Source organism: Oncorhynchus tshawytscha, linkage group LG04 (assembly GCF_018296145.1).
Source record: "Oncorhynchus tshawytscha isolate Ot180627B linkage group LG04, Otsh_v2.0, whole genome shotgun sequence".
Taxonomy (NCBI): Eukaryota; Metazoa; Chordata; class Actinopteri; order Salmoniformes; family Salmonidae; genus Oncorhynchus; species Oncorhynchus tshawytscha.
The window spans coordinates 71978744-72002808 of NC_056432.1; the positions used below are offsets into that span (position 1 = coordinate 71978744).

The 24065-nt window shown below is 45.7% G+C and overlaps 1 protein-coding gene across 2 annotated transcripts in view; it reads right to left on the reverse strand.

The window, feature by feature from the left end:
- Positions 1–24065, reverse strand: part of LOC112237507 (transcription initiation factor TFIID subunit 4-like) — a 117404-nt gene that overhangs the window by 20161 nt on the left and 73178 nt on the right. For both annotated transcript variants that reach the window (XM_042321192.1, XM_042321193.1), the window contains one exon: positions 13838–13960. In XM_042321192.1, the coding sequence (XP_042177126.1) occupies positions 13838–13960 (123 nt within the window). The remainder of the gene's footprint in view (positions 1–13837; positions 13961–24065) is intronic.

Sequence of the window (24065 nt, forward strand, 5' to 3'; positions counted from 1 at the left end):
GAATATATTTATTGAGATCAATGTTACATTTAATGATTTGGGCAATTAACTGTGGACCCCTTCTCTAATCTCAGAGGACACTGAGGGGACGGGGAGGGAGGCACCGGGGCCACTGCCCTAAATGAAAAGCAGCTGACAAATAATTGTCATAGGCTATATTACACTGTACATTACAGCACCCAGACCCTGTACAACAAGCCTGGCTAGGCTATACTACACTGTACATTACAGCACCCAGGCCCTGTACAAAAAGCCTGGCTAGGTTATCCTACACTGTACATTATGGCACCCAGACCCTGTACAACAAGCCTGGCTAGGCTATACTACACTGTACATTACAGCACCCAGGCCCTGTACAACAAGCCTGGCTAGGTTATACTACACTGTACATTACAGCACCCAGACCCTGTACAACAAGCCTGGCTAGGCTATACTACACTGTACATTACAGCACCCAGGCCCTGTACAACAAGCCTGGCTAGGCTATACTACACTGTACATTACAGCACCCAGACCCTGTACAACAAGCCTGGCTAGGCTATACTACACTGTACATTACAGCACCCAGACCCTGTACAACAAGCCTGGCTAGGCTATACTACACTGTACATTACAGCACCCAGACCCTGTACAACAAGCCTGGCTAGGCTATACTACACTGTACATTACAGCACCCAGACCCTGTACAACAAGCCTGACTAGGCTATACTACACTGTACATTATGGCACCCAGACCCTGTACAACAAGCCTGGCTAGGCTATACTACACTGTACATTACAACACCCAGGCCCTGTACAACAAGCCTGGCTAGGCTATACTACACTGTACATTACAGCACCCAGACCCTGTACAACAAGCCTGGCTAGGCTATACTACACTGTACATTACAGCACCCAGACCCTGTACAACAAGCCTGGCTAGGCTATACTACACTGTACATTACAGCACCCAGACCCTGTACAACAAGCCTGGCTAGGCTATACTACACTGTACATTACAGCACTCAATGATCAATTCTACATCTTAATTAGGCAAACGACAAACAAGTGCAGGGCTTAATGAACCGTGTACCTCATCAAACAGCTGGGTGAATATATTTATTGAGATCAATGTTACATTTAATGATTTGGGCAATTAACTGTGGACCCCTTCTCTAATCTCAGAGGACACTGAGGGGACGGGGAGGGAGGCACCGGGGCCACTGCCCTAAATGAAAAGCAGCTGACAAATAATTGTCGTCCCCAGAGTTCTGGAACATAAGAGACTCAACAGACTTTGTGTTTAGAAATAAATATATCATACACGCACGTCTCAATCCCCGGTGTGGTGAAATGAAAGTCATTTGCATGGCTTGATGGAACTGCAGGGGAATTCTAGTGTGAAGTCTTCAGTCTGTTCTGTTGTTGCTGGAGATATCGCTTGTTTAATGTCCAGGAATATCTAGGAAAAAATACCAAAAAAAAGAAGGAAGAAACAACACTGGAACCTACCAAGGACCTCCAGTTCTGAGGTATTATTATTAGTGCAGTCTGTTTTATTACCATCCATTCCATTTAAATTGATCAAATGGGAGAGCGGTGGAAAAGCGCGAGAAAAAAAAATGAAGCTGGAGCCCAAAAGTGTGACTTGGATTTAATATTTTATAATTGCCAAGGGACATTCCAAGATCAATGAATTTTTTTGCCCGGGACGCACATCAGAAAGAGATGTACTTCAGTATTTTTAGGGAACATTGGTCTATTTAATTCCAGTGTCTGATGCATGTGAAATATGCCTTTCATGGCCTCCTTCTGTTCCCCCAGGCGCTGCTGCGGGCAGACATTACCACTTTTAATGGGCCGCCATGAGAAGAGGCAAGTCAGCCAATAACCCATCCTCACTAACGGAGCCACTCGCTGCCTTGTTTATTCTCCTGCACCATTTTCTATTTTCTAGAGGGCTAATTTTAGCCACACTGTTTTTATCATAAAAAATAACATATGAGAGGAATACATTGCATCACAACAAATGTATAGAAATGTACAAAACGTAACCATTTAAAAGGTTCTTTATAGTCTGTTTGTTAAAGGGCATATCAGCCATTTGAATGAAGCACTGATTGATATGAGATAAAGGAATGGTGGCTGGCTCTATATTAGAGGGGTGATGCAGAGTAATTGCCAGAACAAGGCAAGTTCTCTCACAGTGGAAGGCTAGAGAGAGAAAGGGGGGTGGATGGGGTCTACTGTACACTAGGGTCTGTAGTACTGAGAGGGGGCTGAAAGGATTGTTTATGATTGAAGTATGTTTATGTTTGAGATGTGAAGCAAGGTATGGAAAAAATACACCCAAGTCTACTCCCACAACAAATGATTCCAATAGAGAGGGAATTATCTACATACCACACCAGCAACAATCTATTTACTCATTGGTTCTTCTCTGAGTTCTTCTGCATTGCAAACAGTAACATTTATCATGAATTTGATAGTGGAGAACCAGCTGACAGATTTTTCAGTAATACTTCCACATGCATGCTGTCCTACTATGTGCCAGACAGGTGCTTTGACTAGCCTGGCATCTCAATGCATAAATTCAATTAGAGTCTTCCTGAAGCGCCTCCATCTGCAAACAATATGGTGCCCTTCTTTTTAATCAAACCTTCCCCGGCAAGCGACCAAAGGCCCTTCAAATTAAAAGTAATATCCAGGAATGCTCTTTCTAACTCATGCTGCGGACACGAGGCACTGAGACCAACCAAAACGAAAGAAAAATTAAAAATCCTAATAAGCAAACTAAGCCTGTCTGAATGTGGAATGTTCATTCTGAAAAAAGCATCTACTTGTGTCTCTAGTCTGCTTAGAGAAAGAGCACATGTAAGTAATGCTGCACTATAAGTACACTATATAACGATGGAACATTCATTATACAGTAAGTCTTATCTAGAAAGTTGAGGCCAGATGTGCTATTTTTCTTCAGTTAGAACAGTATACATTAACCTCCACAAGGAAACATACTAAATCAGATCCTGATGTGGAAAACTTTGAATCTCTATGTTTATGTTGGCATTCCTGCCATCTAGTTATTCTGCCTACTGCTACACATTTTAACAAAAAAATGTTCTCTCTGCCCCATGCCAGCTTTTAATGAAAGATCATTTGCAGCATTTCCACTTGTTTCTTTCCCCAAGGCTCCAACCTTTAGAGCTGACAATGTAGCTGACAAAAGTAATCCAGTCAAAAGAAAAACTAACTTTAATAAATAGTAACAACAAATCCAACCACTTTCCCGGCGATGTCACAATGCTACGCTGCACAAACCAATCACGGCTAATTCTAACATCAGACAGAGAGAGAGAGAACACACTATAAATAACTCCACTAAGTGACACAAAGACACACAGGAGTTCCTGGAGCGAGTCAGAGCAGCGAGGAGGGCGCATACTCTCTGACTGATCTCTCAGGGGTCCTGCCACTGCAGTTACACAAAGGCCACTTCATATCGACAACTTCATTAGCAGCCCTCCCAGACCCTCAATTCATACCACGCTATGTTATCACTGACTGAGACTGAGAGATGCAATTTAGACTGGAGACCCAGAGCTCTTAGCTAGCTCCTCCAGGACTGGGGAAAGAAACAGAGAGAGTGTGGTAGAAGACAGAAAATATAAAATGACGGCTAGTATAGAGGTATTCTATCTATTCTTTCTCTGTAAGTGGACTGGAGGCGTGGGATGGGATGGGGAGAGGGGGTTTGGAGGACGGCAGTGGGATGGGGAGAGGGGGTTTGGAGGACGGCAGTGGGATGGGGAGAGGGTGTTTGGAGGATGGCAGTGGGATGGGGAGTGGGGGTTTGGAGGACGGCAGTGGGATGGGGAGAGGGGGTTTGGAGGACGGCAGTGGGATGGGGAGAGGGGGTTTGGAGGACGGCAGTGGGATGGGGAGAGGGGGTTTGGAGGATGGCAGTGGGATGGGGAGAGGGGTTTGGAGGATGGCAGTGGGATGGGGAGAGGGGTTTGGAGGATGGCAGTGGGATGGGGAGAGGGGTTTGGAGGATGGCAGTGGGATGGGAGAGGGGTTTGGAGGATGGCAGTGGGATGGGGAGAGGGGTTTGGAGGATGGCAGTGGGATGGGGAGAGGGGTTTGGAGGATGGCAGTGGGATGGGGAGAGGGGGTTTGGAGGATGGCAGTGGGATGGGGAGAGGGGTTTGGAGGATGGCAGTGGGATGGGGAGAGGGGGTTTGGAGGATGGCAGTGAGATGGGGAGAGGGGGTTTGGAGGACGGTAGTGGGATGGGGAGAGGGGGTTTGGAGGATGGCAGTGGGATGGGGAGAGGGGGTTTGGAGGATGGCAGTGGGATGGGGAGAGGGGGTTTGGAGGATGGCAGTGGGATGGGGAGAGGGGGTTTGGAGGATGGCAGTGGGATGGGGAGAGGGGTTTGGAGGACGGCAGTGGGATGGGGAGAGGGGGTTTGGAGGACGGCAGTGGGATGGGGAGAGGGTGTTTGGAGGATGGCAGTGGGATGGGGAGTGGGGGTTTGGAGGACGGCAGTGGGATGGGAGAGGGGGTTTGGAGGACGGCAGTGGGATGGGGAGAGGGGGTTTGGAGGACGGCAGTGGGATGGGGAGAGGGGGTTTGGAGGATGGCAGTGGGATGGGGAGAGGGGTTTGGAGGATGGCAGTGGGATGGGGAGAGGGGTTTGGAGGATGGCAGTGGGATGGGGAGAGGGGTTTGGAGGATGGCAGTGGGATGGGGAGAGGGGTTTGGAGGATGGCAGTGGGATGGGGAGAGGGGGTTTGGAGGATGGCAGTGGGATGGGGAGAGGGGTTTGGAGGATGGCAGTGGGATGGGGAGAGGGGTTTGGAGGATGGCAGTGGGATGGGGAGAGGGGTTTGGAGGATGGCAGTGGGATGGGGAGAGGGGGTTTGGAGGATGGCAGTGAGATGGGGAGAGGGGGTTTGGAGGACGGTAGTGGGATGGGGAGAGGGGTTTGGAGGATGGCAGTGGGATGGGGAGAGGGTGTTTGGAGGATGGCAGTGGGATGGGAGTGGGGGTTTGGAGGACGGCAGTGGGATGGGGAGAGGGGTTTGGAGGATGGCAGTGGGATGGGGAGAGGGGGTTTGGAGGATGGCAGTGGGATGGGGAGAGGGGGTTTGGAGGACGGCAGTGGGATGGGGAGAGGGGGTTTGGAGGACGGCAGTGGGATGGGGAGAGGGGGTTTGGAGGATGGCAGTGGGATGGGGAGAGGGGGTTTGGATGGGGCCCTGGATGTTGGGATGTCCCCATGTCCCTGGCCAGCAGGCAGCGTCTGTGGGCTGAAGAACCAGGCTTTATCGGCCCTGTCTCCATGGCACCAGTAGCACAAGAAAAACTGCAGCAAATTTCATTCTCAGAAATTTAATTATATCAAGATTAACAAGGGAGGTAATTAATTTCTTTAAGATGGGTATCTTTTAATTGCCTGGGGCTCAACTTTGTTGTCAAAACTGTATATTTAACCATTATTTCAGGGCAAAGTTTTAAAGGCAGAGAAAAGCGGAGGATCACTGATTTCACCATGAATATGGAAATATAGGAGTTTCTTATCTAAACAATTATTTTACAGTATTAGCACAAATACACGCATTTATGTACATATATAAATGTAAAAATGTATTTATTAATGCCACAAAGAAGTTGACTAAGAATATTGTGAATTCCATAAAAATCTGTTGAGTTCACTCTAATTAAAATAATGAGGCATGTTAAGTTTGTATATTTTTACAGCTTGGACAGACTGCTCCATTCCACTGGCTTGTTACAGGCATGGCCATCTAGTGTACTAAGCTAATGGGCTGTGTAGAATGGACAGAACAGCTGGTCTGTGTCTGAAAATGGCACTCCTTATTCCCAGGATCTGCATAGGGCTCTGGTCAAAAGTAGTGCACTATATGGGGAATATGTTGCCATTTGGACACACACCTGGTCTCCATGTCATAGATCCAAGGTTCCAACACTGGCCCATTGTCTGGTTCTGGACCATTCTCCAGGCCAGGATCTCACACTGCCCAGCAGATTGTCAGCACAAACACAAACATGATTACAGTCAAGGGAATGTGGTTAGGTAACAGAGCTGTTGTTGTCTGAGGAGACAGAGTTGGCTAATGTCTGCTTGGAACCCTACAACAGAACAATGTGTGATCAAACCATTTGTCATGATACGTTTTCCGATATGTAAATGTTCCTGACTGAACAATTTCCTCAGTGTACAAGATCACTCAACTCAGCGATGTGATACGATGATGACTGTTATATGTATTTTAAAAGCACAGAGCCAGTGGGAGGCGTGTTACTCTGGAAGGGTTGAAAAGCTTCCCTGATGTCTCTCTCTCTGCAAGTCTGGACAGGGACCGTTCATCAGTCTGCCGGACAACTCACCTAATAGCCTCGCTGCTACTATGTCCAGAGTCCTCTCAGCTAGCAAAGACATCCAGCATGGACACAGCAATGTCTATGATAGGGCCATCAGAGAATCCAGCTATAAAGGTAGGAATCTGGTCCAACTGTCCATTTCATTTGACAGTGCTTCTTTAACCCTTTAGGCAAAATCTTCACCGGCATTCCTCTCACCTCACAAACCACTATCATCCTCTGAGCTTGAAGGCATAAGGCAGTAGCCTCTCATGACTACATGGTAACTGTGGTCTAATTTCTTGGAAACCTGTAGCCTCTATTACTCAGTGATTATGAGGTGGTTAGTTGTGGGGTGTGCTTGTTGAAGCTGGTGGGCAGCCAGAGTGTGGACTGGAGGGGGTCAGGGCTTTCAGGGCTGAGTGTGGACTGGAGGGGGCCAGGGCTTTCAGGGCTGAGTGTGGACTGGAGGGGGCCAGGGCTTTCAGGGCTGAGTGTGGACTGGAGGGGGCCAGGGCTTTCAGGGCTGAGTGTGGACTGGAGGGGGCCAGGGCTTTCAGGGCTGTGTGTGGACTGGAGGGGGTCAGGGAATTTAGGGCTGTGTGTGGACTGGAGGGGGTCAGGGCATTCTGGGCTGTGTGTGGACTGGAGGGGGTCAGGGCATTCAGGAGCTGCAGGAGGACAGGAGCCCCCAGGGCACACAGGACCTAGTGTGAACTGGAACCACCTGGCCTCCAGACTGGCACTGAAGGACATAGCCACACACTGTCACCTACTACAACAGCCACCTGGCCTCCAGGCTGGCCATAACTACCTTGGAGTTTCACAGTCAAATAGGCTACCAAGTCTGTACATGTGTAAGCGGTTGAGTAATCAATATGGAGTGTTTGTTTCATCCTGTAAACATTGTTTTGCACATTAATAAGCGCAATAGGAATGTTGTTTTTATCATGGAAAACCTGATTGAATATGATCAAGGGGTAATATTCAATGACCCATAGTGTAATTAATCACACTTAATGTCATGTCTACAGTACACGTGTCTACAATATGCTCACCGCACACAAACACACTTACACGCACACACACGCACACAGCGTCATATCTTTAACACCATGATTCATCACTATTTAACTCTTTCTGATCTTGGAATCTGTTTGCCCTATTTCCATTCATGTGGGAATTAAAAACATTGATTTTAAACCGTGTTGACAGTTTTATAAAGAACCTAACCAGCCATGCATGATGATGGCCATCTCATCAATTCATATGTTCTGCTTTCCATACATATTCAAAGAGCATGACACAAATACATTGGAGAAAATTGAAACATTTAAATATGAAAGATAATATAATCTGGTATTCAATTTGCGAATTGTATTCACACTTCAGTTGCCTGACGTTTGTCTCACAATAACAGAGTTCATTTTATTAAGAGGACAAAAGTATAAAACAAATATTTTCCAAGTGACAAAGATCACAAACAGATTTCTATTCAAGGACTTTAACCAGCAGTCAGCATACGATCAGTAGTCTATAGTCTATAGCATTGCACTGTGATGCCAGGGATGCTGGCTGGCAAAGTGCAGTATGGTACAGCTCTAAGAATATGGCATCTGGCCAAGTACAGCAGCTCCTGTAACCCTTCTTAAAGACTCAACTTCATCTCCTCTCTTTGTCCCCCTCTGGAAAAAGAAATAGAACTGCCTAAAGACAAAAAGTAAAACGAGCATTACGATCTTACTGACATTACGCAACCGATAACAGCCTCTTGGTGCCCCCTCTAATCAGGACTATGTATGTACCATGTTAAAGCTGTAGAGATAACCCACAGGAGTCCTCCTGCATGGCTCATTATATCATCACACTACATATGTAAATGTGGGCTCCATTCCAGAACCTCTTCAAAATTCCATATGTTACTCATGCTGCATTCCTTTCTGTTGAGGGATTCAAATGACAGCCAATTGGAGGTCAAGGCCAATGAATACATTGACTGCACCAATCAAATATCATTAAAATTAGGAAGACCACCAAAAATTCTGAGATTTCCATACACATCTATAACATTTTCCATCAAGATAGAACTGCCAAAGGGGGAGGAGTTGCAGTCTACTGCAGAGATAGCCTGCAAAGTAATGTCATACTTTCCAGGTCCATACCCAAAACAGTTTTAACTACTAAATTTAAAAATGACTCTCTCCAGAAATAAGTCTTCACTGATGCCGCCTGAACCCCCTCAGCTCCCAGCTGTGCCCTGGACACCATTTGTTTGTCGCCCCCATCTAGCTTCAGAGTTTGTTCTCTTATGTGACCTAAACTGGGATAATAACAACGGCAGTCCTATTTTCTAAGCTAGATGCCCTCAATCTCAGTTTATCACAGTGCCATTTTTGTTACTAAAGCACCTTTACCACCCACCACTCAGCCTGTATGCTCAGTTGGCTGGCCCTCGCTACATATTGCACTGTGATGCCAGGGACCCACTGGCTCCAGGTCATCTAAAGTCTATGCTAGGTAAAGCTCCGCCTTATCTCAGTTCACTGGCGATGGCAACACCACCCGTAGCACGCGCTCCAGCAGGTGTATCTCACTGATCATCCCTAAAAGCCAACACCTCATTTTCATCTTTCCGTCCAGTTCTCTGCTGCCTGTGACTGGAAAAATAAATCGCTGAAGTTGAGACTTTTATCTCCCTCACCAACTTTAAACATCTGCTATCTAAGCAGCTAACCGATCGCTGCAGCTGTACATAGTCCATCGGTAAATAGCCCACCCAATTTACCTACCTCATCCCCATACTGTTTTATTGATTTACTTTTCTGCTCTTTTGCACACCAGTATCTCTACCTGCACATGACCATCTGATAATTTATCACTCCAGTGTTAATCTGCAAAATTGTAATTATTCGCCTACCTCCTCATGCCTTTTGCACACAATGTAAATAGACTCTTTTTTTCTACTGTGTTATTGACTTGTTTATTGTTTACTCCATGTGTAACTCTGTGTTGTTGTCTGTTCACACTGCTATGCTTTATCTTGGCCAGGTCGCAGTTGTAAATGAGAACTTGTTCTCAAGTAGCCTACCTGGTTAAATAAAGGTGAACATTTTTTTACAAAAAATAAATGATACATATGGTAACAGCAAAGGGAAAAACACTCCAATGCAATACAGTAGTTACTCCCCTGAGCAACATGTTAAGGACGGTTAATAGAGGAGCACGCCTTTAGCCTCTTCCACTGTGCTCTCAGTGAAATCCCACTGGACGGATGGAATGGGCAGGGGAAAGGAGAGGAGGAGGGGAGGAGGGAGGGAGTGTTGGATGAGGTGGATGTCCCCTCTCCCTAACCAAGAAGCTGGCCTGCATGCCTTAACCAAACAGCCAGCCTGCCTGCCCAGTCCCAGTCCCCTCCTCCTCCCCCAGAACGATGTTCTCCTCTCTGCCTCTCTTTCCTGTTTGTCTGGCTGAAGACCTGACCGTTTACTCCCAGGCAGCGCGTTGGGAGGGAAGGAGAAGCAAGAAGAGGAGAAGAAGGGAAGAGAAAGGGGGGAGTAAGGGGAGGGTAGAAGGAAGGGGGAGGATGGAGAGGAGAAACTGCACACTCCAAGTTGGGATTGATTTACTTCATTAACCAGAGATTACAAGTTTAACTTACAAACCAGAGGTCAAAATTTCTCATTAACAAGGGGACCGTGGAGAACCCAAGGGCTTGGAGACCAGTCTTATTACTGACTACACATTTCAATCTGTCTTTGATGTTCCATGTCTGCCTTTCTCCCCCTCTTCTCCTCTCCTATTTTTTGGCAGAGAGGTTGATTTTAATTGTAGCTATAGAACAGAGCATAGTTTGCCTGTAAGCCAGCCTCCACATCTGTAGTGAGTGCAGCTTTAGTGATATTGGGTGCAGTCCATAGCTCGGGGCTAATTTTAATGGTTCCCCTTTCATTGGAGGCTCAGATTGTTTTCCACGTGATTCCTGTTAATTTAGCTGTAGGAAAGGGCATCAGTTTTCCTTCTGCTTTTCCCCTCTCTCTCTCTTTGCCTCTTGCCTCACTCCATTTTTCTGATCTACACCGTCAAAGTAAGAAGGTGAAATGAATTCAAATGGAAAAATAGTCTGCTTGCTATTAAATCTCTTCTTGCCGTACCTTTTCCACCCAGCACTGCCTGGGAGAGACAGATAGGAGTCTGACAGTGTGGTTATACAGTACTGTACAAGTCCGGGCAATTTAACTGCCATTGTTGTTGTACGTCAACAAACAAGGCTGTTCCTTTGATGTGATAAATGGCCCAACTGTCTAGATGATGATAACTGTGTGCTCGTAAACGTGTCAAGGATGTTTCAGAGCTCAGAGCACGTTTTACACTACAATATGTTCCATCATAGTAGAGGGACTGGGATCAATGGGATCTTTACATTTAAAAGCTAAAGTGTGTCCTGATATTGGCCAATATTACAGTTCTGAAATTTCACCCTACATTGACACTCTCCCCAACAATACTAAACCTTCTATTCTTCTTTTAAAAGGGATAAAACCACAACATGGGCAGTTCATGCACCAAAAAACAAACAATGAATTACTACTGCTCTGAAACTATTCCGTTTGTGAAAGGAAGGAGACTAGTGATAACATAGTGATGGTGACAGTGGAATAATCTAATGAAAATGGAATAATCCAGTGTTTGTCTGGGTGACTGGACAGTGACCCTGCTCAGTCTGCCAGGCTGGGATGCATGGCTAACCCATTAGCTGTAAATGTCCCATAGTTACTGGAGGCTAGTCATGTCAGGGCTGATACTGTTGGCTGATGTTTGAGAAGGTGTAAAGGTAAAGAGCCTCTATTCACCTCCACCAGTCCTTCTCCTTCTTCATTCCACATCCTCCTTCCACTAGTCCTCCTTCATCCTTCTCTAGCCCTCCAGTTGGCTTAGTAGAGCACTTCAAAAGCCATCCTTCTCAGCCAGGGGTTGTTGGGGGGTAGTAGGGGGGTCAGTGCTACCGGTGTCTGTGCTGTGACCCACAGTCAGGGCCACAGCCGGCCCTCGTCTCTCTGCCCCTGTGAACAGGCCCTGCCATTGGCTCCTGGGAACTAATCCGTCCTCCGGAGCCCTGTAAGCCCCCCTTTGTTCCCTCCTGCAGACCAGATCAGGCTGAAGACAGACACTCCAGTCTTGACTGGCTATCAGTTTCAGACCTTTTGGCAGTCTAGTCGAGGCAACCAGGCTCCAGCACAGCAGAGCTCTGGCCAAGCCACCATCAAATGGAGGTAGGAAAAAAAAACATGTACCGAAATTGTGTCACCTGAATTCTGTCACGGTTGGAACACGGCGGAAGGGTGGTCGGAAGGGGTAGAGACGGGGGGATTGTTAGTTTCAACAGGAGCTCTCTCTACTATAACAGAACGGAGTAACAGAGAACAGGATCTCAAGAAGGTCATTATCCTCCCTCTCCTAATTTGAGCTCTGGCGCAGCACTGAAGGGCTGCCTTTGTCTGTCTGGGATTAATGCGGAAAGCTCAGGATGCGATGTCAGAGGGAAGTAATCAGCCAGCCAGGCAGCGTGGGCCCTACTCCTTCACAATGCTGCCTGCCTCTGCTGCCTGCTCCTGGCCAGGGCCCCCGGCTCATTTCTGTGGAGATGAAATCTATGACAAGCCCCTCAGTGAAGCTGAGAGCAGGCAACAGTCCAGTAACACCCACAGGGCCTGCAGGCATCCTGTGACCCCCTTAGAAAAGTCACATTCACTTTGCTCTGGAGAAGGGAAAGAGAACGCCGCTGGCGCTTCCAGCCCATGTGAAATGAAGAAATGTGAGGAGGTGAAAATGAAGTGAAAATAAGTTAAGATTCCTCCCTCTTTCTCCTCCCCCTCTCGCAATCACTCAGAAGAGGGGTGGAGGGGGGTGAGAGGGGGAATGACTTCACTTAATTATAGCCCCCTAATTAAACAGGGACAGGACATTAGAAACAGCTCTGGATATTCATGTTTATGTTGTGTGACTGTTTATGTTAGATATATAAAGCGGATTGTTGTAGTTTGTTTCTTTTCCGCAGAAAGCAGAGGGTCGAGGGCTCGCTAACCAATCAGGGTAAAACATAGTGAAAGAGGTTGGCACTGCACTCAAGGACCAGAAGTAATGCTTTTATTTAGTTATTTCTGCCTTCTTATACTGGGTGCATTAATGTGCTCTTTCTGCAGCAGATTGCAACTAAGCGAATGATGTGAAGATACAACCCAACAAGCAGGTTATTAAAATGACCAATTGACATTCAGATGTTTTATTCATCATATTCACAGAATCACAGCAGTAATCAGGGAATATCGAGGGGAGTTTGAATAGTTCAACATTTCTTTCTCTGAGAATGTAAAATATTTTGGTTACAGAATAACTGTGTTTATGACAATGAATAACCTCGTATTAGAGAAATGTGATAATCGGGCTATTCTTTAACCATTTTCAACAGGAGACTATTATTTTATAAAAACATAATTAACAACAGACAGTTAGTCAGAAGGGAGTAAGTCAACATGCTCTGGTCCTGTGGATGTTGGTTCATGTATCAGAGATATATTCCCATCGTCTTCCCTGTATTAGCTTACTGAGGCCTCCAATGTGGTGTATTAGATACATGCCCCAAACCGGGATAATGTATAACACATTATTTCTGTTCAGGAGGTCTGGTATTAAGAATACAACAATAATACCCCCAAAACAACAACTCCAATCCTTGGATAATTGATAAACAAACTAACAAACCACCATAACTGCTCCCAATCCCCTCTCTTCATAGAAATAGAATCCTAGAACATTGACTTGAATGGGGATCCCATTCTAGGGATTGTATTTCTCTGCCTCGCACCTTGGTATTGGCTCATGTCTCTAATCTAAAGGGAGACTTCAGAAGGACTCATCTTCATCCACTTTATAGACGAATAAGCATGAGGACAACGTAATGGTTGAGAGGACGGCCTGCACACTGTGTACCAGGCCCACCATAGAACTCTTCCTAAATAATATGAGGACAACAACACAGAGCCAATCAGAGTACAGAGCCAATCCAACATCTGGATCTTCACTAATGAATACCAATACTGCAGAGCATGTGGCCATGCAATTCATCAATGTTCAGTAGAAACAGAAGAGAAACAGTCCACAGGGTGTGTAAACCTGTTGTGTGTGAACATCCCATTCTGGGCATCTAATATGTACACCTTAGTACTCCTACTGGGGTTGGTGAGTAATTACAATTGACATGCATCTCAACAGTGTGGTCCTAAAACTTGTTTTCAGGACAACTGGGCAGATAAAAAAAAAATTGAGAGGGAAATCGAACAATGTTTGTTTTATTTGTTAGTTTTGTTTCAGAAGTGATTGTGTAGGTATATATTTCGTCCTCCTACAGCAGGTTAAAGAAAACGACTGAAGCTAACTAGCAGTTGGCGACTTTATAGGGGGGCTCCGGTCTTACCTCGGTCCCTGACGGTGTGACCCCTGGCGAGTCCATCTTGCGTTTCTTCCGAGGTCCGATGGCAGCTAGCGCAGTCAGGTTCGCGTCTCGTTGCCTCACCAGGGCCATTTCCTGTTGCTGCATCTGATGGAGACAAAGCAACAGGCACACGTTAGCTTAGCATTACTAGCTCAGCATGACCTTCAGTTACATGGGTCAACAGATTACATGGGGGTAACGATTCAGAGACATTGGTGAGGTGTGGGAATGTGATGTACTTGTTGTTTAGATCTAATGGTCTATTCTACATCTACCCTCTATCATAACCAACTAACTATTTGACCAACTCTCAGCTGATAGTAAAGGCATGACCAAAATGATTTGGCAGGGAAAATGTATTTCTGTCCCATCTGCCAAAGCAGACTAAGGTGTTACATATCATAAATGGATGAACACAATGGACATCATCAGTAACATAGGCATGTCTGTGCGCACAGAACACGTCTTTAGCTGAAAAATGACATTTTAATGTCCATCCCTCCAGTAAATTGCCCATCTCTCTCCCTCTCTCCCCAAACTCAGAGAGAGACAAAATGGCAGCATGTTGTCAGGGTTTAGCAGCGTTCATGTCTGTAAGTCTGAGTGGTGCTGCATGGTCACATGCCTCATAGTGATTTTTCAGTGTGTGATGTGTAAAGGGGAAACAGTAGTGAGGCGCTGCCTGAGGTAATGTCATGTCTGACCTGGGGGCTGAGAGGGAGCGGGGCTGATGGGAGGGAGGGGAGCGTTGTCTGACCTGGGGGCTGAGTGGGAGAAGGGCTGAGGGGAGGGAGGGGAGCGTTGTCTGACCTGGGGGCTGAGAGGGAGAAGGGCTGAGGGGAGGGAGGGGAGCATTGTCTGACCTGGGGGCTGAGATGGAGAAGGGCTGAGGGGAGGGACGTTGTCTGACCTGGGGGCTGAGAGGGAGAAGGGCTGATGGGGATCGTTTCCAGTTTGGAGAGGGAGCGTTGTCTGACCTGGGGGCTGAGAGGGAGAAGGGCTATTCTAAATCAGGGAGGTGAGCGTTGTCTCACCTGGGGGCTGAGAGGGAGAAGGGCTGAGGGGAGGGAGGGGAAACAAAGCGTTGTCTGACCTGGGGGCTGAGAGGGAGAAGGGCTGAGGGGAGGGGGGGAGCGTTGTCTGACCTGGGGGCTGAGAGGGAGAAGGGCTGAGGGGAGGGAGGGGAGCATTGTCTGACCTGGGGGCTGAGATGGAGAAGGGCTGAGGGGAGGGAGGGGAGCGTTGTCTGACCTGGGGGCTGAGAGGGAGAAGGGCTGAGGTGGGGAGGGAGGTGAGCGTTGTCTGACCTGGGGGCTGAGAGGGAGAAGGGCTGAGGGGAGGGAGGGGAGCATTGTCTGACCTGGGGGCTGAGATGGAGAAGGGCTGAGGGGAGGGATGTTGGGAGCGTTGTCTGACCTGGGGGCTGAGAGGGAGAAGGGCTGAGGGGAGGGAGGTGAGCGTTGTCTGACCTGGGGGCTGAGAGGGAGAAGGGCTGAGGGGAGGGAGGGGAGCGTTGTCTGACCTGGGGGCTGAGAGGGAGAAGGGCTGAGGGGAGGGAGGGGAGCGTTGTCTGACCTGGGGCTGAGAGGGAGAAGGGCTGAGGGGAGGAAGGTGAGCGTTGCTGGGAGCTGGCGTTTCTGCTGCATGGGGCTGGGGCAGGGCGGACGTGTGAGAGCCTGGGGTCATGGTAGCACAGAGGGCGTCAGCTCCTCTCCCCCACACCCACGTGCCTATTCTATCAACTCCAGTCACAGCCACAGCACGGAGGGGAGAAACGCCTGCCTGCCCAGTGGGGGAGAGGCCTGGGTCGAAGTGAACAGAGACAATCAATGTGTTCTTTCATGTCTTTCATGTTCTTTTATGTTATCTAAGATTGTGTGTGTGTATGTGTGTGTGTGTGTGTTTGTGTACATGCATGCGTGTTGTCTGATAAGGGGAAATGTCATGTTGCTTTCAGATGGTGCTCTGTTTCAGCTGTTATGGGCAGCCAAGCTATATGGAGAAGGTGCTTTTTGTATCCTTGTATGCAATACCTTTGAAATGTTTGAATCCTTCTTGATGTAATGTGATTTGTTGATTCAATTTAAGTATTTAAACTGTGCGTGTGCACGTGTGTATGTGCATGTTGTCTGATCAGAGGAAATGTTGCTTTCAGATGGTGCTCTATAAAAGGTTGCATTGGTTTACAAAAACCTGATCCAAAATGCGCATGCAGTTGTCTCTGAATCTTAAAAAGCCCCAGGCAAAGCATGCCCTTTAGGGTGTTGCCACTTCACATTTATCAAGGCAAAACCGTTGAAAATTCAAAGCACACTGACAACATAAACTAGGATAAACTAGGAGACAGGAAAAACTGCAATAATAACCAGACAGAAATCCACCCAAACTTTGCTGCTGCTACTGTGCATTTTCCATCACATTAAAGTATTGTAGCCGTTTTACAGGGCTGTGTGCTGTAAGCAACACGGGGTCCTGAGGAGAGGAGCAGTTCCACCACGGCACCCAAACACCCATAAACACATAACCAGATGACAGGTTCAGGAAGTGATTCCAGGGAGTGTTTGGGTGTGAATTAAGGCAGAACTATGCAAATGAGGAAATCCAGTGGAAAGGAAGGAGACAGCTGGATAAACTAGCTAGCTATTATGGCTAAAGATTTCCATTACACAGTTTGGGTACAGATATCAGATGGAACTCTGCAATCAATGTTAACCCTGTCAAGCTTGGTCACACACAGAAAGCTCTGAAGGCTTGACCTCAAAGGATTCTGCTGCCTCCATGGAGAGAGAAAGGGACTGGGTCTGCTGGGGTCTGTGTGTCTATGTGTGTCTGTGTGTGTCTGTGTGTGTGTGTGTGTGTGTGTGTGTGTGTGTGTGTGTGTGTGTGTGTGTGTGTGTGTGTGTGTGTGTGTGTGTGTGTGTGTGTGTGCGTGTGCGTGAGCGTGTGTTAGGGGTCTGGGTCCTGCTATCTCTCTGATGGCACCAGGATGCTGGGATGCATCTCTACCCTGCCTGGCAGTTGGCACCAGGCGTGGGCTCACACAGCCTGCAGCGTTCTACCCTGCCTGTTCTGCCATTCAGATTTATGACTGTATGATAAATGCAGACCTCATTTCACCATCTGCAACCCTCCCTCAACCCCAACCCTCCCTCCTCCAGTCTGCATTTCCCCTCACTGGAGGCTGAGTCCATAATGATGCTGGGAGAAGAGACTGATACCAATCTGATCTGAGGCCTGCTGCCATAGTGCTTCTATAACTCTACATAAGATGACTGCAAACCTGGGCTGCATCTGAAATGACAAACTATTTCCTATACAGCGCAGTGCACTACTTTTGATCAGAGTCCAGGTCAAAACTAAAGTATGGATGGATTTGACCTTACTGGCACCATATTCCCTATATAGTGCACTACGTTTTCCCTGTATAATGCCCTCCATTTAACCAGGTCAAACGTAGTGCCATTTATAGGCCTAGGTTGCCCTTTTGGACACACCCCTGGGCGGGGCCTGTGTACTGTGCATTATTGACTCGTCTAACCTATGGATGAGAAGCCTCAACTAGACTACCACCAAGGTCACTGAAATACTGGAGTCTGCAGCTCAAAACAATAGAATAAAATAACCAAGAACCAACAAACATATATTTGCCAGGTTCGATCTCCCTAAGTCTCTTAAAAACCAGTTCCTGCAGTCTGCCCGCATGCCCTTTGGAAACAGGGAAGGAGACTTGTAAACTCAAATTATTTACAAAGGTCAGGAGAAGTAGAACATTGCTTAGATGTGATGCAAAAATCCCCCGATAGAATCTCCAATCAATGTGTTTGCCCAATAATCAGGCTACACTTCCTGTAGCTAGAGGTCTGGTTTCAATACACAAACAGCAATGTTAACACCTTTAACATCATAACTGGAAAAGTATTCAGTAAATGGATTGAGTGAATTGAAGAAACAGTCAATATCAGAAGAGTGGATTTGTTTGTCTTTTATAGGCCAATTCTGTCCCATTTGTTGGCTGATGTTTTCCCATGCTTATTTACTTGGTTGTTCCTTTTTCTGAATTATTTACAGCAGTAAAAAACTGTCAAGGCTATGCCCTAAATGCTTCACAAAAAATTCAGCCCTTCAAGTGTCAAACCCACATAAAAACCTTTGCACAGTTCTTTGTCTCCTCACAAGGAAAGAACACGATGTCCATGTTCTCTACACGATGCAAAAATGTCTGAAACAGGGAAAGGCAGACAGCTAGAGAGAGATCGTTCTTCAGACAGACAGCAATCAGATAAACCCCACATACACAGAGGAGTCAGTTCCATAAGCCACGATGTCCAACCTGACGTTTTCTATCTGTGCAGTTTTCTTGGTAACAAAGGCTTCTACCCCCTGGCCTGGGGGACTAGCTGCTCGCCTCGCAGCCCCCCAGACGCTTACAGACAGATGTCCTTGGTGGAGCAGAACGCAGAGCAGAGGAGGCAGGGCAGGCAGGGCTGACGTCACAGATGGCTGTGGGGCTGTGGAGGAGAGGAGCAGGGGGCTCTCTGCCCTCTAAAAGGGCCCAGGATAAAGGCAGGGCAGGGGGCCTCTGCTGATCTCTACCCCCAGCCCAGACCTGGTCTGAGGGCCGAAGGGGCACAGCAGGGGAACTCTAAGGGCCACAACAACCCATATAATAACCTATATACTGTATACTGAGGGTGTGTGTGCACGCATGTGTGTGTGTGCGTGCCTGGGTACGTGCATTAACTTCCTACTTATGCAGCTACCTAAATCCATGCATTTGATTTCATTACTTGACACCCGCACAGCAGACTTTTTTTTTTAGTAACTATATGAGGCAGTCTGTCTCTCCGTTCTATGAACATCTGTGAGCTGTAAGGCCTTTTCTCATTTAAAATGCCTGGTAGTTAAGCAAAGGGAGTCTAAGCTAAATCGCCGATCAGATCTCCAACCTCATCTCAACTCAGTAGACATCCAATATGACTGGGCCAATCTGCTATGTCTCCCCATGTTTCAGCCCTGATCTACTGATGTGGGGGCTGTGTTTGGTAGAGCTAAAGTACAGCTGTGGTTGATTTAAAGGGGCAATCTGCGGTTCAAACAATAACAAAACAGGCACCCAACCACTAGCCCTATTTGGTAAAAGACCAAGTCTATATTATGGCAAGAACAGCTCAAAAAAGCAAAGCGAAATGACAGTCCATCATTACTTTAAGACATGAAGGTCAGTGCAGAGGATAAGTTCATCAGAGATTACCAGCGTCAGAAATTGAAGCCCAAATAAATGCTTCACATAGTTCAAGTAACAGACACATCTCAACATCAACTGTTCAGAGGAGACTGTGTGAATCAGGCCTTCATGGTCAATTTTCTATAAAGAAAACACAACTAAAGGACACCAAGAAACACGAGCATTGGACTTCAGACTGGTGAAAATCTGTCTTTTGGTCTGATGAGTAAAAATGTGAGATTTTTGGTTCCAACCGGCGTGTCTTTGTGAGACGCAGAGTAGGTGAACGGATGATCAACGGATGATCACCGCATGTGTGGTTGCCACCGTGAAGTATGGAGGAGGAGGTGTGATGTCGTCGGGGTGCTTTGCTGGTGACACTGTCTGTGATTTATTTAGAATATGAATACTTTCTGAAGGCACTGTATATAATCTATTTAAAAGTCAAAAATGGATGTAGCAATCTCAGATTTCCCCTTTAACTGAACTGGATTTGGATACAAATGATCCCAAATAGATACAGGAAAGAAAATAAATAATAACATCTTTCAATTTTTGTTTTATAATTGTTTTATGCATCACAATATGTATTTATTCTGAGTAAACACGCATACTGTAGGTAGGTATGAGTCACTGCATTAACAAATGATTATACATAGACATGCTTATCTTGAATACATTCATGGACAGTGATTAATATCACATTGAAGAAGTTCAGTCAAGGTTTTTCTTCACCATAAAATCGAGAGATGAAGAAAGCATCTGTTTGCTGCCATACTTATTATACATATACGTTACCTATGGAAATGAACCCTAGTTATAGTCTCAGCATGTTCTATTTTCTCCTGAGCTGGATGGATACGTCACAACTATTTCCAGAGCCAACAACCAATTATTCAGCGCCATGAGCCCTCCCCGGAGCTAAGGTCATTATGTGAGGGCCACTATCATGACCCTACGGTTCGTATTTATTTGCAACTTATTTGCAGAAATTAAACCGTGTATAAAGACTGTGTATATAAAAATTTGGTTGTGTATAAAACACACTCCAAAACCCATCCACATAGAGCTAGTATTTTCATTCTTAGAATAACATTTGTAGAATATTTTTAAAGAATAGGAGTTTTTAAACAGAGGAACCCAGAAATCACTGATAAGCATATTCAAGCAGCAGCATTATAAGGAAGCGCCAGGAAAGCGGTGATCATTAAAAATAATGCTTATCTAAGGGAAAATGTCCAACTTGAAATCTTCTTCTTTCACATTGTCTCCCTTTACATGCGACCGTGCTTGGGCTAGCAGTCTTCTCTCTCCCTCTCTCTCTCTCCCTCTCTTTCTTTCCCCTCTCTTTTTAAAGAGTTAGATTCAGTGCTCATCACCTTTCTATTGATCACCTATCATTTGCATCTAGGAAAAGATGTGAACTCAGATATTCAAGAGGACGAGGACGATCGCAATGATTTATTCATTTCTAAATCAAAAAAGTGGAAGGTAGATGAGAAGAGAGAGAATCTTCACAGGGAAGCAGAGAGAGAGAGAGAGAGAGAAGGCAGGCATGCAGCGGAGGGGAGAGGAGACTGCAGGGCTCTGAGGCTGGGCTCTTCTTTCACACTAGCCTCCAGGCACGTGGTGTGCAAGTCCTGCTAATTACCAAGGTGAATCATGCTGCCGCTCTCTAATTAGCCAACATGACAATCTAATGGAAACATGCAGCCAGAGCTGGCACACTTAGAGAATCAACTCACAAAGAAAGACCCCTCTCTTTTACACTACCCTCCTCTTCCTTCCCCTGTGAATTTCTATACAACTTACATTTCTCAAATAAAAAGGGGGCAGGCTGGTTGAGCTATTGTTATCCAGTGCAGGTACAGTTTAGAAAGGAAAGAGGTTAAGAGAATATGAGGTAGTCTGGCTGGTCAGGATTTAGCTCCTCTTCTCTCCTCTGTGTGTGTGGTGTTTGTTCCCTAATTGAAACGTGTCCTCAATCCTGCCTCCTCTCCTCTCCCTGTTATCCCGGGAACGGAGGGAGGCTGGCTGGCACCCCGCCACGAGCGTAGCTCAGCGTACCCAATTCCCCTGTCGCTGGAGTCCCAAGGAGTGCTACAGCGCACAAAGAAAAAGTGCTCCTACAGGCTTCTTTTGCAAGAGAAGACGAGCCGCAATCTCCCTCTGAGGCAAATCTCCTTTTTTTGTTGTTTTCCTTCTCATTACAGGACTTTGTAATATTCCAAAACACACAGGAACACCAAAGGTATTTTTAAAAGCCTGGTGATTTATTCTTTATAATATGTCTTGAGGAGAAAAAGAAAAGGGAGAGAAGTTGAAACTCCAGACAACAAAGCAACAAATTGAAAAAAATAGTGCTAGTGTGGACTATTTACTAGGCTGTGCATGTTGAGGAGTTCATCAAAACAGATCTTCATTCTGAAATAATTAAATGAACAATTAAATAGCCCCACTTTGATCTTTCAAACAACACTGATGAAACACTTCAACAATGGGAATATTTGAGAAGACGTGTGGATATCTGATATTTGCATGTATCTACATACACATTTGTAATAACCACTAAGAGGTTACAGGTACTTAACCTCACTGTTTTTCCTGTAGTAGAACACAATCTTCCATGTACAGAGACTCTCAAAGAGCATATATTTTAAAAGCCAAACGTAAAAGTTCAATGAAACGGAGAGATATATCACCAAATGTCAGCGCTCTGTTAACTAGCCCAAACTGGCTTCATAATCATAGTGATTATTCTGACAGGCTTTAGCCCTGAGCATGCCTAACAGCGAGCACTCTACACTGGGTACGATGACGGGTTCTGTGGGGCCACGCGATGAGAGGCCGTGAACCACAGATACAACAGACACAAAAAGCACTAATAAATGCATGGCACTGTAGCCTTGTCCTCTGACACCTCTGACAATAGAGGAGAAATCACGCTGCATGACGGGGCCTGTTGCACAAGCGGTTTTACAGGCTAAATATGACCTGGTCATCTGTGGGGGATGCTGGGAAATCATGAACATGTGTCTTAGAGCCAATGATGTCTTGGAGCACATTGGTTACATCCAGAGGTTATAATTAAAATAAGTTGGCTAAATCTACAATATCTCTTGATGGAGGTGGGAAGAGAAAAATGTACAAATGTTGACCAGTGTTTCTATGTCATGTTGATGCTACTGACTCCAAGTCAATCCAGTAATACACTATGTGGATGTATGTAGATGTTTATGCATCTGGCTAGGACATACTGTCCATATAATGCCTCTTGCTTTTAATTGGTGCCATACAAGGTTGAGAGTTGAGTAAGGGCAGAATTCATTGCTGTGTGGTTCAAGACATTTCATGATCAATCCTGGTGTGCAAACGAGGCAAGAAAAAACTCCCTCTGAACGCCTGAGGAGGAAAAATATTTGAGGAAAATTATTCTAACAAAAAGCTGAGCGATTCCCATTGGACAGCTCTCAGTTTCACACGGGTCTGGAATCACTCTGAGGTAAAGTGGAGCAACGCTGCAAGGACACAGATCCGACTGGCTGGATGAGAAGAGAGAGGAAGGGAAGACAGGGGCTCCCACATCTCACCCCCCACCCCAACACCCCCTCAGCCCCCCCCCTGTGGCCTGCTGATATGGGGGTGTCATTCAGAGCAACCAAGAGCTGTCTTAACAACAGCCTCACTGACAGTCCTTATAGTCAAAGGCACAAACTGTATAGTGATATGCCTCTAAATAAACTGGCTATGTTCAATTCTTGTGGAGGATCATCTTTATGTTAAACAGTCTTGGATAACAGCTGGATGTGTAGGCTTTCATTCCAGCCCTGCAGTAACACACCTGCTTTAGCTAATCATGTCCAGACTGAAGATCATGATTAGTTGATTATTTAAATCAGGTGTGTTTGAGGAAGGAACAAAAGACAGGCTTCTGTGTCCAACTGTCCATCGCCTGATATTCCTCTGCATCAACATGTCACCTGATGATGCCAAAGTTCACCTCTTTCAATTCCTATTTTGCCAGGAAGTTTATCATAGGTGTATCAAGCTGTGATAAGTCTGTTAACACATTTTACAACTATTTTAATGATCTAAATGTTTATTTTAGTGGGAAACCTGAAGCAAAAAGCTTTGCACTCAGCCTTGGCATTGTATGTGGTGTTTAAAATATAATTGGGCTTTTCCAATAACACATTTACCATTAATTATTTATGGTTTTCGACAAATTAGATTCTAAAGCCATGGCCCGAAACATCAATGACCCTGCATTTCTTAGCTGGTTTGATCGAGAATGAAATTAGGAGGATAAGGGCCATCATCAAAATAAGAGCCTGTCCTTACAAAGGCAACAAATTCTAGGGAAACCATTTATCCCAATCAGCTGACAGACATTTGACTGACTTCTCCCAACCAATCATAGGCTAAAAGCCAGAACCATCCCACTGGGAACAAACTGGTTGAATAAACGTTGTTTCAACGTTATTTGTCAATGTATTGTGATGTGGAATAAGTCATCAACTCTTATTTTCATGGCAAAATTTATGTTACCATGGTAACCAAATTGCAACATAGACAAACCTTGTATAAAATATGTTGAATTTGTTCCTTTAAAACTATGTCAGATCTTCAACGTTATATCCAAAAACAATAGGCTGGGCAGCACTTCCTACAAGAGAATTGATCTATCTACAGGTACCCTTTGGTCTCCCTTCCAGGGTTTTAATTGAGCCCAGCCCTGATAAATTTGACATTTGTCACTGACTATTACCAATGTGATATCATGAGAATGATTGCTGAGAGATCTCCACTTAAAAACAAAACAGATTCACTGTTGCTATCGAAGTCATTCCAAAGGGCAGGTTTAACAGAGCAAAATAAATGTGACCAAATCAGTTAAAGAATAGGACTAAATCAAATCAAACTTTATTTAAAGTGCATTTAAAGTTTGATTTGATTTAGTCTTTTTCTTTCACTTAGATTTTATGG